This window comes from Balaenoptera ricei, chromosome 15 (genome assembly GCF_028023285.1).
Source record: "Balaenoptera ricei isolate mBalRic1 chromosome 15, mBalRic1.hap2, whole genome shotgun sequence".
In the NCBI taxonomy this organism is placed as follows: Eukaryota; Metazoa; Chordata; class Mammalia; order Artiodactyla; family Balaenopteridae; genus Balaenoptera; species Balaenoptera ricei.
Genome location: NC_082653.1, coordinates 52,615,966 through 52,629,419, shown reverse-complemented (window position 1 = coordinate 52,629,419; position 13,454 = coordinate 52,615,966). Strand labels below are relative to the sequence as shown.

The window sequence follows — 13,454 nt, the reverse complement described above, 5'->3', positions numbered from 1 at the left end:
AGGCCACATGAGAAGCTCCCCAAAAGGGTGTGTGAAAATCAGAACCCACTTCTTTCCAAGTTCTCTGCCTTCCCCACTGGCTTCCCACACAGATGCAGCCACCCTTGCAAAAGCCACCCTAGAGTGTGCAAGGAACCACTCTCCCTAATCAACAGTTTTACCTTTAACAAAATCGTTGCACAATTTTTTAAGAAGCAAGGATTCCAAACCTCACCCATTCAGAATATCAGCCCTTAAATAAGGAGGGACCAGAGCCTCTTTCCAAACAGCTGCTTTCTGACAGCGTGAGGCTGAAACAGGGTCCAGGGGTCACAGAGTTCAGCCATCTGCCCAAAGAAATAGCTAAGTGTGCTGTCCTTCCACGAGAAGATGTCCCTCCTGCCTCCCACACGGCAGTCCGAGGACACACACAACCCCCAGGAAGACGTCCTGGGCAGTGGCACTGAGGACTTCCCCAGACAGAGGGCTGCGACCCTCCCTCAGGGCGCCCCTCCCAGGAGGGGCAGGGTGGCACCCAGGCCTCTGCCATCGCTCAGACGTGGGTTCAAACTGCACTCTATATATTAGGCAGGTCCTTAACCTCTCTGCACTGTGGAAACTGAAGTTTCTGCACCTGTAAAATGGGAGCGACACCTATCTCACAACACTTTTGACAGAAGTCAAGCAACACGGTGTGAGCTATCTTGCAAAGTGCCTGCCTTGACGTAAGTGCTCAATAAATGGTTCTGACACCCTCTGGCTCACCGTAGTACCAAACTGGGCTGGGCCATTTCCAGACTTCCCAACTCATACTGCTCCCCCGCTGCCCGTACACAAGTAAAGAAGCGGGAAAGTAATTGGGACGGGGCCTCTCCTAAAGTGCCACCTTAAAAATCCAGGTGCAAACTCACTTGAACAGTGCAAATCTATCTGTCCCCAGATGAAAAATCCACTACTGGGGGCATCTTTGCCGTTATTGATGGGAAATACAGCATATTCTCACATACATGTGGACAAATGTAGCTGATGAAAACACAAAAGCCTAGTTCCTCTCGCTTCCTGATGGGGAGGTCCATCCTTTATTCTGTAATTCATTTCTTCTCACCGGATTCCAGTCTTTTTGTACTAAAAAGCTGCCTTCTGCAAAGAAACTCCAGATGTCAATTGTCCATCACATGGAACTACCAAGACTATGACACGATATGCTCTTCCTCTTCCCCTGGACGCCATCAGAGCGCACACCTTGTACTGCAATAGCATCACTGTGTGAAAGTTCGTCTTACAAACTTCCATGATCACTGTCAGCCCCAGCCGCCACTGAGGTCCGCCAAGCAGCCTAACTCGTGTTTTTGCGCTTTAGCCCAGGCACCCCGCGGTACAACCACACATGTCGCAAGAGTCAAAGACATCCCTTGGCCTTTCACCATTTTTCTCAACTGAACAGGTCCTCCTCCTCTCAGACTTCAGAGTATCACCCATCTCTACAAAGCAGCGTTCTCAACCTCAAGTCCACGGACCAGCTCCAGAAGGATCAAGAGCCTCCTGAAGTAACTACAAAATTCAGTAAAGCCGTGCGGTTTTCTCAGGAGGGGACTCAGATCTTGGGTCAGATTCTCAAAAGGGCCCATGACTCCTCAGAAAGATTAACAGCCGCTACCGTGGAAAATAAGGTGTAATGTAAATTTCTTGGGTTTTCCCTCATTTAAGGGATTTGCCTTTTGAACCAGACTTTGCAAGCTGTCTCGACATTCTTCCATTCTTCACATTCGCATACAAGGTATAAATCCTTAAACCATCTTCCCAAGACTCCCGAACTTAACCGAGGGCAAACATAAAAACACTAGGGATACTTTTAGCAACAGAAAGAAAACACAGAAACACTAACGATACTTGCAGCAAAACATTTAACCCAACAAGTGCTTTATCTCTTTCCTTCCCCCTAAAATCCTTCCGCCCGGTCACGCTCACTTGCCCGCGGTGGTGGTTTCAAGGCCGGCCTCGAGGAGGCTTCCCATCACACCGATGCCGGTGCCGGAGCGGAGCCCCGAGGCATGAGAAGCACCGAAACGCCGCCCCACCGGGCCGGGAAAGGAGCATATCCGAGTGTATCAGACTCCACCCCAACCGAGAATTCGGAGGGGCCCGAGCATCAGGTGCTTCGAGCAAGAACTCGCACGTCCCGCTTTCCCTGCAAGCGGAGGCACAGGAACCCCGTCCCAGGTGAAGGCCCGGGGCGGTTCCTCTGCAGACAGAACGAAAGGTAACCCCGGAGGCCTGCCTCAGGCCGCGCCGCGCCGAAAACAAACTTTCCAAGCACTTCCACCGCGACGGGCCAGTGACACCTCCCCGGCCTCCCCCGCCCTCCGCGCGCCTGTCAGCGCCCCCGCCGGGCCGGCGCCCGCCTCACCCGGGCCAGAGCTTCCTGCAGCAGCCAAGCGTCGCCCCCACGGCGCCCACGGTCCCCGGCCCAGCCGCTCGCCGCAGGTGAGGCGCCGCCCGGCCCCCGGGACCGCGGGCCGCCCCGCCGGGCCCCGGCGACCGCCGCGCTTGGCGGGGTGACGGGCCGGCGCGCCCGGGCGGCTGCCGCGCACTCACCAGCTGGCTGGTGGTCCTGGCCATGGGCCCCGCGTCTGCACGGGCGACTCCCCCGCAGCGCTGCGCGGCTCGGCGCCTCCTCAGCGTCCTCCTCCCCGCAGCGGAGCCCCAGCAATGGCCGCCCGCATCCTGCGCCCGCCCCGCGGCCTGCCACCCCCAGCGCCGCCCCGCCCCCGCGCGACGCCAGGCGGGACTTCCGCCGCACCGCCGCCGCCGCCGGCGTCCATTGGTCACACTCACCGTCGCTCTGCCGCTGCCCCGGCCAGCCCAGCCGGCGCCTCCGAGCTGCATTTCCGGGTTGGGGCCCGGCAGGCGGGAGAGGTTCGGCCCCGCCTCGGGCGCGGGGTGTTGGGGGGGAACCCCGCGCGAGCCAATCCCAGGGCCGCAGGGTGGGGCCGGGCGCGGGACCGGGCGAGCTGTCATCCCCGCTGCCAGACAGGAAAACTGAGGCTCGCTGGGGTCGGCCCCGAGGGGGGAGTGGGGCTGGGCTCCAACCGTGCAGCTTCGACTCCGGAGCGGGGCTCTGAGTAAACATCGAGAGGAGCAACTTCACTAGTTGCAAAACTAAGAAGTGTTCGCGGAAGGAAATCTAGGCTCTAAAGCCATAGCTATATGGCAGAAAACAATCCCATCTCATCACTGCTAATAGTCCCAGGGACACCTTCAGAACTTTCTACTCTGCTTATAAATTTTTTTGGAGCTGTTGTTGTTGACGATGATGATGTTGAATTTTTTGGTAGTTGTTATTGTTGTTGATGACGGTGATATTGTTGCTTTTTAAAATTGTGGTAAAATACACATAAAATTTACGATCTTAACCATTTTGGAGTTCAGGGGCATTAAGTTCATTCATTCACTTTGTTCTAAGATGATGTTGTTTCAAACAAAATTAGAATCGCCTTGCTACCTGAAGGTTTGCATATTTTAAAATAACTTTTTTTCTATTTCCAAAAGAAATACATGTTCATTTTTTAAAATAATGATTTAGACAATACAGAGAAGTAACAGTAAGATAAGTGAATCCCTCATCCCACTGGCCAGAATTAACTGTTGCATAGCACTGATGGCTGCGAACATTCACTTGGTGCTTACTCTTATTAAGGAATTTTCATGTCTAGGGCTTCCCTGGTGGCACAGTGGTTAAGAATCCGCCTGCCGCTCTTTTCTCATCCCCCATCCTATGTGTGGTTGAATTTGCTCCTCGCCATGTCTTCTCACAAGACCTTCAGGATCAAGCGATTCCTGGCCAAGAAACAAAAGGAGAATCGTCCCATTCCCCAATGGATTCGAATGAAAACTGGTAATAAAATCAGGTACAACTCCAAGAGAAGACATTGGAGAAGAACCAAGCTGGGTCTATAAGGAGCCTCACATATGAAGTGGCACACATTTATGCTATCAATGTCAATTGCATCTTACTGTATCATAACATCACTAGTGTCTGGAACAGCTGCCTGTGTTTGATGGGAGAAATGGAATGGCTCTCTCCTCTTTTTTTGATCTTTCCTCACCACTGTTCACTGTGTAACTCAGTAATAAATATAAAACCTTTTGTTGGAAAAAAACAAAAAAGAATCCGCCTGCCAATGCAGGGGACACGGGTTCGATACCTGGTCCGGGAAGATTCCACATGCCGAGGAGCAACTAAGCCTGTGCACCACAACTACTGAGCCTATGCTCTAGAGCCCGCGAGCCATAGCTACTGAGCCTGCGTGCCACAACTACTGAAGCCCACATGCCTAGAGCCCGTGCTCCGCAACAAAGAGAAACCAACCGTAATGAGAAGCCCGCACACTGCAACAAAGAGTAGCCCCCGCTCACCCCAACTAGAGAAAGCCCGTGCCCAGCAACAAAGACCCAACGCAGCCAAAAATTAATTAATTAATTAATAATAAATAAATAACCAATAGAAAGGCAAATGTAACCCATATCCCTCAGAAGGCTCCCACTGTTTTTTTTTTTAAATTTATTCATTTATTTATTTTTGGCTGCGTTGGGTCTTTGTTGCTGCCCACATGCTTTCTCTAGTTGCGGCAAACAGGGGCTACTCTTCGTAGTGGTGCGCGGGATTCTCATTGCGGTGGCTTCTCTTGTTGCGGAGCATGAGCTCTAGGCACTCAGGCTTCAGTAGTTGTGGCACACGGGCTTAGTTGCTCCATGGCATGTGGGATCTCCCCGGACCAGGGATCGAACCCATGTTCCCAGCCTTGGCAGGCGGATTCTTAACCACTGCGCCACCAGGGGAGGCCCAGGCTGCCGCTGTTTTGATACTCACTTTTTTCACTTACCAGTGTATCATCGTGTACCCTGTCTAGCTCTCCTGATATCTGATTACTGCCTTCCTCAGTTGTAAGGGCTACAGAGGACCCCACTGGAGGAAGCCTAGAGTCTATAGGTCCATGTAGTGATCAAGCTCCCTCCTGACACTGAAGTGGTTCCCAGACTTCTACCTCATGAACAAGGCCCTGCATGTCAATCCAGGCACATGCTTACTTCTTCCCTTAGGATAAATTCTTAGTAGACGTAACTGCTGGGTCAAAATGCCAGTATCCCCCTCAGGACTTTTGCTGCAAATTGCTAATTGCCTACCCCACTCTGAGAGTGAGACACTCTCACCCTCAGGAGACACAAAGACAAGTCCAAGGTAGACACTGCTCTGGCTCCCATACCAAGCCACATCCAACATTATACTACGTCAATAACCACTACTGCATATTAAGAGCAGTGTATTGGATTTTGCCTCAAACAATAGGTACTACGACCATTTCCATTCTTTACATGAGGAAACCAAGGCTTCAGTGACTTTGTTACTCTTGGTCACAGAGTTACTAGGTTACAGAGCACAGGACTCAAAACCAGCCCCGAACAACACTGACGCCCTGCTCTTGGCCACTGGGCTCAACTGCCTCCCAACAACTCTTATTTTCTATTTATTTCAATCCTCACAAAGTAATAATACCTTATCCTCAAAGAATGCTAACCACTTTATCTTCTCGCCACAACCTTGAGATACTCAATGTTTATTACCATCTTACAACTGAAGAAATTTGCCAGACACAACGTTAAATGTGAATGTAAATATATATATAGCTATAGAGTCTAAAAATATATATCTTGGGACTTCCCTGGCCGTCCAGTGGTTAAGACTCTGCACTTCCAATGCAGGGGACGTGGGTTCGATTCCTGATCAGGGAACTAAGATCCCACAAGCCACGTGGCATGACCAAAAAATGTGTGTGTGTGTGTGTGTGTGTGTGTGTGTATCCCACAAGCACCCTTTCTCAGAAAGTTACTGAAGCATGAGCTTCACCAAATGAGGGGGTAAGCACACAGGTGGGCAATAAATGGAAGTCCCAGGAACTGTCCATTCAACAAGCATGTATTGCACCTCCCCTCCGTGCCAAGCACTGTGGTAGACATTGGCAATTCATTGGTGAACAACACACAAAAATCTCTGCCCTCGTGGCACTCTGATACCACCGGTGGGGGGCAGGGGGGGCAGCAACCATAATAAATAAGCACATCTTATGGGATGTTGGAAGGTAATAAGTACTGTGGGGAAGAAAGAAAATCAGGTAAGTTGGGGCACAGGAGTGCCCAGGGAGAAGGTGCAATTGATATGGATAAAGGGAAGAAATCCCAAGATTCCTCAGACCCAAGGGAAGCGAGCAGGCTTCAGAGGGCTCCCCCAAAATACTGAAAATGATAGATTCTATGATAGGTTTCACCACATTAAAAAATTGAATTAAGAAGCTGACAGACAGATGAGAAAAATTTCAGAAAAACAGCCACACCAAAGACAAAGCACACGGGACTTCCCTGGTGGCACAGTGGTTAAGAATCTGCCTGCCAGTGCAGGGGACACGGGTTCAATCCCTGGTCTGGGAAGATCCCACATGCCGCAGAGCAACTAAGCCCATGCACCACAACTACTGAAGCCCGCGAGCCTGGAGCCAGTGCTCTGCCTAGAGCCAGTGCTCTGCAATAAGAGAAGCCACCGCAGTGAGAAGCCCGTGCACCACAACAAAGAGTAGCCCCCGCTCTCCACAACTAGAGAAAGCCCGCGCACAGCACCGAAGACCCAACAGAGCCAAAAATAAATAAATATTAAAATAAATTAAAAAAAAAAAAAAGAAAGCACAATCGCAGTTCACGAGGCAGCTCACTCATCTCAGCACTGAGTGATATTTACAGGCATAACACAGATGCACTGATTCAACCGGTAATTACTATACTCCACCCTGGCAGGACCCGGAGAGGAAGTGGGGCATGAGAGAGCTGGATTCTCACCTCTTTTAACAGAAAGGCAATAGATAATGACTACAAGTGATAAAGCAAATCATAAAGTACAAAGATATTATTTAGAAAGATGGACAGAAATGATAGGAAGAACACTTAAACCAGTGGTAACTGGGCTGTGAGTAGGGAGCTATGTGGCGGGGGCTGCCGTTTTTCATTACAAGCCTTTCTAGGGCTGTTTGGCCTCTTAAACATTGATGCAAATAATGATTAATAAATTGGTATATCTTCTTCATGGAAATTCTAAGAAGCTCTCACTTGCTAATGTAAAGCTGTGTGAGGATGTCTATGACCACATGGCTTTAATAAGAAGCAAAAAGCATAAAAGAAAAAGAAACAACCAAAATATTTATCAAGAGAGTGGTAAAGTAAATTAGGTACATTCCTCCTGAATTCTCTGCAGCTGCTGAAAAGCACAGGGCAAAGCTCTAACACAGAAAAAGAGTAAGGGCAGAGAAGCAAGTTACAGAATATGAACTGGAGTCTTAGCTTTTTTTAAATTAGAGTCTATGACACCAAAGCATGGCCAATGGGGATCTTGAGTTATGCAAGGAAAAACAGGGAGGTGAACAAAGCTTGAGGAAAACGTCTGTGGTCGACACTAGAGCCTGCTGGAGAGCAGGTGGAGGGGATCACACACACAGCCAGCTTCAGGGGAAGGGGTGAGGGGAGAGGGGGAGGCCATGGCCCTGAAGAAGTCAGCTGAGCAGGAAGCAGGGGCAGGGCAGGGAGGGGCAGCTGAAAGAAGAACGAAGGACAATTCTCAGTCTTCACCGGGGCCCGAAAGGCAGCCAGCGTGCAAAGCCCAAGCCACGCCAGGCCACTCCTCTCACCTTGCGAGAGGCAGGGCACCCCCTCCATGGGCTGGGTTTGGCTGCCCATCCCAGGACAGTGGGCAGGAAGGGAGATGGACTCACCTGGCCCAGCACAGTTCATTGGCGCCCCAGCTGGAGAAAGGGGAGGGACGGTCCACGGCTCTGATCTGTCCCTTCCTGGCCCAGAGCCTCTATCCCTGGCTGGCTTGAGAGTGACCTCAGGCCAAAAGCGCAATGGCTCGGCCTAATGTTGTGAGGTCATGTTCCGCCCAGGGAGGGGCAGGAGGATGACTGTAACCATCCTGGGAGGGGGCTGGGAGGCTGCTTTAAGCACATGGCCCATGCGTGTGGAGCACTTGTTGCAAACCAGGCCCTGTGCTTGCACTTGGCCTGTGCTGTTTCCTATGTTTCACTCACTTCTATAACCCTCGTGGCGCAAGGGAGGAAACTGGGGTTCAGAGGCTACAGAACCTGCCTAACATCACACAGCTAGTGTTAATTATCTAGTACTGTGCAACAAATGATCTCAAAACTTAGAGGCATAAATCAGCACACATTGATGATCTCATGGTTCCTGTGGATAAGGAATACGGGAGCAGTTTGTCTAGATGGTCCTGTCTCAGGGTCTCTCATGAGGTTGTGGGCAAGTTGTCAGCTCAGGCTGTCATTGAAAGGCTCGACTGAGGCTGGAGGATCCACTTCCAAGATGACCCATTCACCCAGCTGTTGCTGGAAGCCTCAGTTCCTCATCATGGGGGCCCCTCCACAGGGCTGTCTGTCTTCATGCCACAGCAGCTGGCTTTCCCCAGAGTGAATGAGTCTAGAGAACAACACCCAAGATTGAAGCTGCAGTGACTTTTATAACCTAATCTCGGAAGCGATATAGCATCACTTCTGACACGGTCTGTGGGTCACAGGGTACCCCTGGTACCACGCGGGAGGAACTGCAGGAGGGTGTGAGTTCCAGAAGGTGGGATCGCTGGGGGCCATCTTCAAGGCTGGCCACCACAGCTGGTCAAGGGCAGAGCCAGGACTCCAATCCTGCTAGGACGCAGGGAGAGACAAGGTAAGAGAAGCAGGCCAGGCCCGCACCCCCGGAGGTTTAGTGAGCCTGGGAAGAAAGTGCTCTACCTGGAAAAGGGGAGGTAGGGAGACCAGTTAGGACGCATCCAGTTAGGGAGAGACACGGGGACTCTCAAAAGATAATGGGGGGGACTTCCCTGGTGGTGCAGTGGTTAAGAATCTGCCTGCCAATGCAGCAGACATGGGTTCGATCCCTGGTCCAGGAAGATCCCCCATGCTGCAGAGCAACCAAGCCCGTGTGCCATAACTACTGAGCCTGAGTGCTGCAACTACTGAAGCCCACGCACCTAGAGCCCATGCTCCGCAACAAGAAGCCACAATAAGAAGCCTGCGCACCGCAAGGGAAGAGTAGCCCCTGCTCACTGCAACCAGAGAAAGCCCATGTGCAGCAACGAAGACCCAACGCAACCAAAAAAAAAAGATATTGGCGTGGTCTCTGCCTCTACCTACTAAGTCCCTGGTCACCGTGCCTGAGGTTTGCTCGTGGCTGCTGGTGGATGGATGAAAGATGCCAAATTCAGCCAACGATTTCCTAGCCACCTGGGTAAATATCCTCCCATATGAATCATGCTATGTGAGGAAAAAACCTAGACTGGAAGTCTGGAAACGGAAAGTTGCATGAGGTCTCAGGCAAGTAAGCTTCCCTCTCTGAAACTCAGCTTCCCCAACTTTAAAATGGGTTGACTCCCCAAACTGGTCAAAATTCCAAAGACTGAAAACATCCCGTGTCGATAAGCATGTAGGGCAACTAGCACCTTCATACACTGATGGTAGTAATGTAGTGTCCCCTTTAGACCCAGGCAGTGCGGAGCCCTGGCCTAGGCCCTTCTCTCTAGAAGGTATGGTGGGGAGAATAACAGAATAACAGTGCTTCCAAAGATGTCCACATCCTAATCCCCCAACCTGTGAATATGTTATCTTACATGGAAAGGGGGAATTAAGGTTGCTAGGGAGCTGACCTTAAAATCAGGAGATTAGGGACTTCCCTGGTGGTCCAGTGGTTAAGAATCCGCCTTCCAATGCAGGCAACACGGGTTCAATCCCTGGTCGGGGAACTGGGATCCCACATGCTGCAGGGCAACTAAGCCCACGTGCTGCAAAGAAGAGCCTGCCGCAACAAAGAGCATGCGTGCCACAACTAAGACGTGACACAGCCAAAAAATAAAATAAATAAATAAATTTTAAAAATCAGGTGATCATCCAGGTAGGGCCAATATAATCACAAGAGTCCTTAAAAGATGGAAGAGACAGAAAGAGTCATGGTCAGAGTGATGTAATGTGAGAAACTGGACTGCCATTGCTGGCTTTGCCAATGGAAGGGGGTCATGAGCCAAGGAATGCCAGCAGCATGTACCAGCTGGAAAAGGTAAGAAAACAGATTCTCCCCTAGAGCTGCCACAACCTCGATGTTAGCCCATTGAGGTTTATTTTTGACTCTGACCTTCAGAATTGTAAAATAACCAATTTATGTCTTTTTAAACCACTAAGTTTGTGGTAATTTGTTCCAGCAGCACTAAGAAACTAATACAGAAGACCCTTCTGTGGCCCTCCTGTGGCCACAGGATGGAGGAGGAACCCACAGGGCCCAAAGGAGTGCCCAGGCAGGGCCCCCTTCAGCCTTCTACATACACTTGAGCATCAGAATCCGCAGAGTTCCCTGTGCATCACTCCAGGGTCCATCCTCCCCAGGGCAGCTGGGGTGGGTGGGGAGGAACCCAGCTGGTCCATGGTGGGATCTGGTTATTAGGTCAAGGAACATGCATCTTAGAGGAACATCCATCCTTGTTAAAACAGTGAGACAGATCCACGCATCCCCACCTGGGAAGCTCTCCACTTCACGTTGTTCAATTTAAAAAAATAGTGAATGGCAGAGCAGTATTAAAAGTGCATAGGATTTCCCTGGCAGCCCAGTGGTTAAGACTCTGCGCTTCCACTGCAGAGGGCGTCGGTTTGATCCCTGATCAGGGAACTAAGATCCCACAAGCCACACAACGGGCCAAAACAAAAACAAAACAGTGCAATCCCAGGTTGTAAAACAAAGACATAAATGTGGAAACAAAGTCCAGGGTCACGTTGTAAAGAACCACACCAAGCTGTTAACGGTGGGGGAGTGGGACGCAGAGGGGCGTGGAAAAGAGGGTTGTGGTGCAGGGGGGTCCATAGGCAGGCGATGGAACGGAGACGGAAGAGGCGCAGAGAGGCGGGGCCGGGTGGGTCTGGGCGCTGGGCCTCCCTTAAACTGGGTCAGAGGGCTCCGCGCACCCCTATTGCTCGGCGGAGGCGCGGCTCTCCGCAGCGCGGCCCCGATTGGCCGGAGCGAGAAGCCCGCCCACAGCAAGGAGCCCCGCACAGGGGGAGCGGGTCAGCGGATGCCGCACCCCTTCCCGGACCTGCAGGTCCTCTTAGCCCTGGCGCGCGGCGTAGCGGGTTGGACCAGGTTCATTGTGGACGACCCGCCTCTCGGACACAGCCCGGTTCGGCGTGGCCCTTAAGTCGGTCCCCAACCCCCAATCGAGCTTCTCCGGCCGGGACCACCCGGAACCCCTGCACGAATCCTCGTGCGACCCCGAGCGCATTAATGGCCCACCACGGTGCCCGGTGAGCTCGGGGCCTAGGAGACCCGTCATCCCGATGACAAGCCCGAGGCTTCGGGAGGGACACCTCAGCGCCGAGACTCCAACTTGAACCGCAGGCGCTCGGCACAGTCCAGAAGCGTCCAGTGGAAGCCTCGCAGAGCCCAGGCTCGGCAGCCAGGTGTCCCCCGCCCCCACCCAGGGGAGTCGTGACGCAGTGGCCGCGTGGGCCGAGCACCTCCCTGCAGAGACTCTCTTACCAACGCTGGGCCCTCGAGTCCTCCCACCCACACCCAAACAAGCCACGAAGAAGCTGGGAGCCCCCAGGTCCCCTCCCCGGATCCCACTCCAGTTTCTCCAAATAGTGAAAGTCGCCCGCACCCACCAGTGACTCAGACACACACCTGGTGTCACCTCCCCCGCCCCCCCAGTCCACACCCACACCAGAGCAAGCCTGTCCCCGTACTTTGTCTCTGGCCCCACTGCCACCCGACAGCCAGTCCCTCAGGGTCTCCTTGTTACCGCCACGCCCCCAGCAACCGGAAGGAGCACTTAAAACGCCAGGGCATCCTTGTGTTTAAAACCCAGCAGCCTCAAACTCAGAACCAAAGCAAGCGAGGTGGGTGCGGGGCTGGGGGAGGCGGGGTGGGAGTGAGAGTGTCCTTGGTGCAGTTCCACTTTGGGGAGATCTGGAGATGATGATGGTGATGGTGGCACAACAATGTGAATGTACTTAATGCCACTGATCTTTGCACTTAAAAATGGTTAAAATGGTGAATGTTACGTATATTTTACAAAACAAACTCCAGTGGCTGCCCCCACACCTCAAATAAAATCCAAACTCCCAGGCCAACTGCAAGGCCCAGCTCCCCACGCTGTGGTTCCACTTCAGCCCCCAGGTCAACTCCCCCTCCAGCCCTAGCAGCCATCCGTGTTCCATCAACACACAGCCTGTGCACTGGGCCTTTGTGGGGCAGTTCCCTTTGCTTCCAGCCCAGCATTCGCTCCCACTTACCCTGGTGTCACTCTTGCTGACCACCATCTCAACTAGCCCCTCTGTGATTCTCCACCCAGAGAGGCAGCATGGTAGCAGGGTTAACAGAGGCCCGGCAGCTGGGCAGGCCAGGCCACGTCCCCACCCCAGCGCTCACCAGCTCTGGGACTTGGTGCCCCCGTTTCCCCAGCTGAGAAATGAGGATGACAAACAGGAACCCCCTTTGGATTGTGGACAGAAGGAAGGAGTACTAGTACATGCTAGAGCACTAGGAGGCCTGGCACTGGTGGGCACTGTAAAGTCTCCTCCCTATTGGGCTCCTGCAGGTGGCCCCCACCCCAGGCCATCCCTCAGGCCTGCATCACATGGTTGTTCTTCCCAGCCTATTCACCGTCAAACACAGCTGGGACCTGCAACCAGCTTCCCTGGTGGCACAGTGGTTAAGAATCTGCCTGCCAATGCAGGGGACATGGGTTCGAGCCCTGGTCCGGGAAGATCCCACATGCCGCGGAGCAACTAAGCCCGTGCGCCACAACTACTGAGCCTGCGCTCTAGAGCCGGAAAGCCACAACTACTGAGCCCGCGCACCTAGAGCCCGTGCTCCGCAACAAGAGAAGCCACCGCAGTGAGAAGCCCGCGCACTGCAAAGAAGAGTAGTCCCCGCTCGCCGCAACTAGAGAAAAGCCTGCGTGCAGCAACAAAGACCCAGTGCAGCCAAAAATAAATAAATAAAATAAATTAAAATGCAGAGATTAAAAAAAAAAAGCTGTCCTACCCAGGGAGCCCAAGAGCCTGTGCTCCCAATGTGGGGGGACTGTTGCCAAGGCTGAGAGGACACCGGAGGCTGCAGGATGACACTAATGGACAAACACAGTGGCAAGGTGCAGGACACACACCGAGGACCCCCGAGCTGCCCACCAGCACCAGGCTGGGTCACCCACAGCTGTGTAAACACCAGGGCACAAGCGGATCATTTTACCCACTCAGGAGTTGGGTCAGGAGGTAGAGCTGTTCAGAAAAGAAGCCAAAAGAAATGGAGCCTCAATTATCCTGAGGGCTCAAGGCAGTGGGAACTCTGGTTGGGCAGGTTGACCGGGGTCAGCCCAGGGGCCCCAA

At 52.7% G+C, this 13,454-nt stretch overlaps 2 protein-coding genes across 3 annotated transcripts in view; one reads left to right on the top strand and one right to left on the bottom strand.

Annotated features, from left to right (window-relative positions):
- Positions 1-2,708, bottom strand: part of PDPK1 (3-phosphoinositide dependent protein kinase 1) — an 80,483-nt gene extending 77,775 nt beyond the window's left edge. For both annotated transcript variants that reach the window (XM_059896789.1, XM_059896788.1), the window contains exon 1: positions 2,575-2,708. Coding sequence is in view for 1 of the 2 variants with exons in the window: in XM_059896788.1 (XP_059752771.1) it covers positions 2,575-2,598 (24 nt within the window). In the remaining variant the exon portion in view is untranslated. The remainder of the gene's footprint in view (positions 1-2,574) is intronic.
- A 976-nt stretch (positions 2,709-3,684) lies between these two features.
- LOC132349333 (large ribosomal subunit protein eL39-like) lies at positions 3,685-3,958 on the top strand. Its single transcript, XM_059897683.1, has one exon. It carries the CDS (start codon positions 3,685-3,687, stop codon positions 3,934-3,936), a length of 252 nt encoding a protein of 83 aa, XP_059753666.1. The 3' UTR covers positions 3,937-3,958.
- Positions 3,959-13,454: the final 9,496 nt, after the last annotated feature.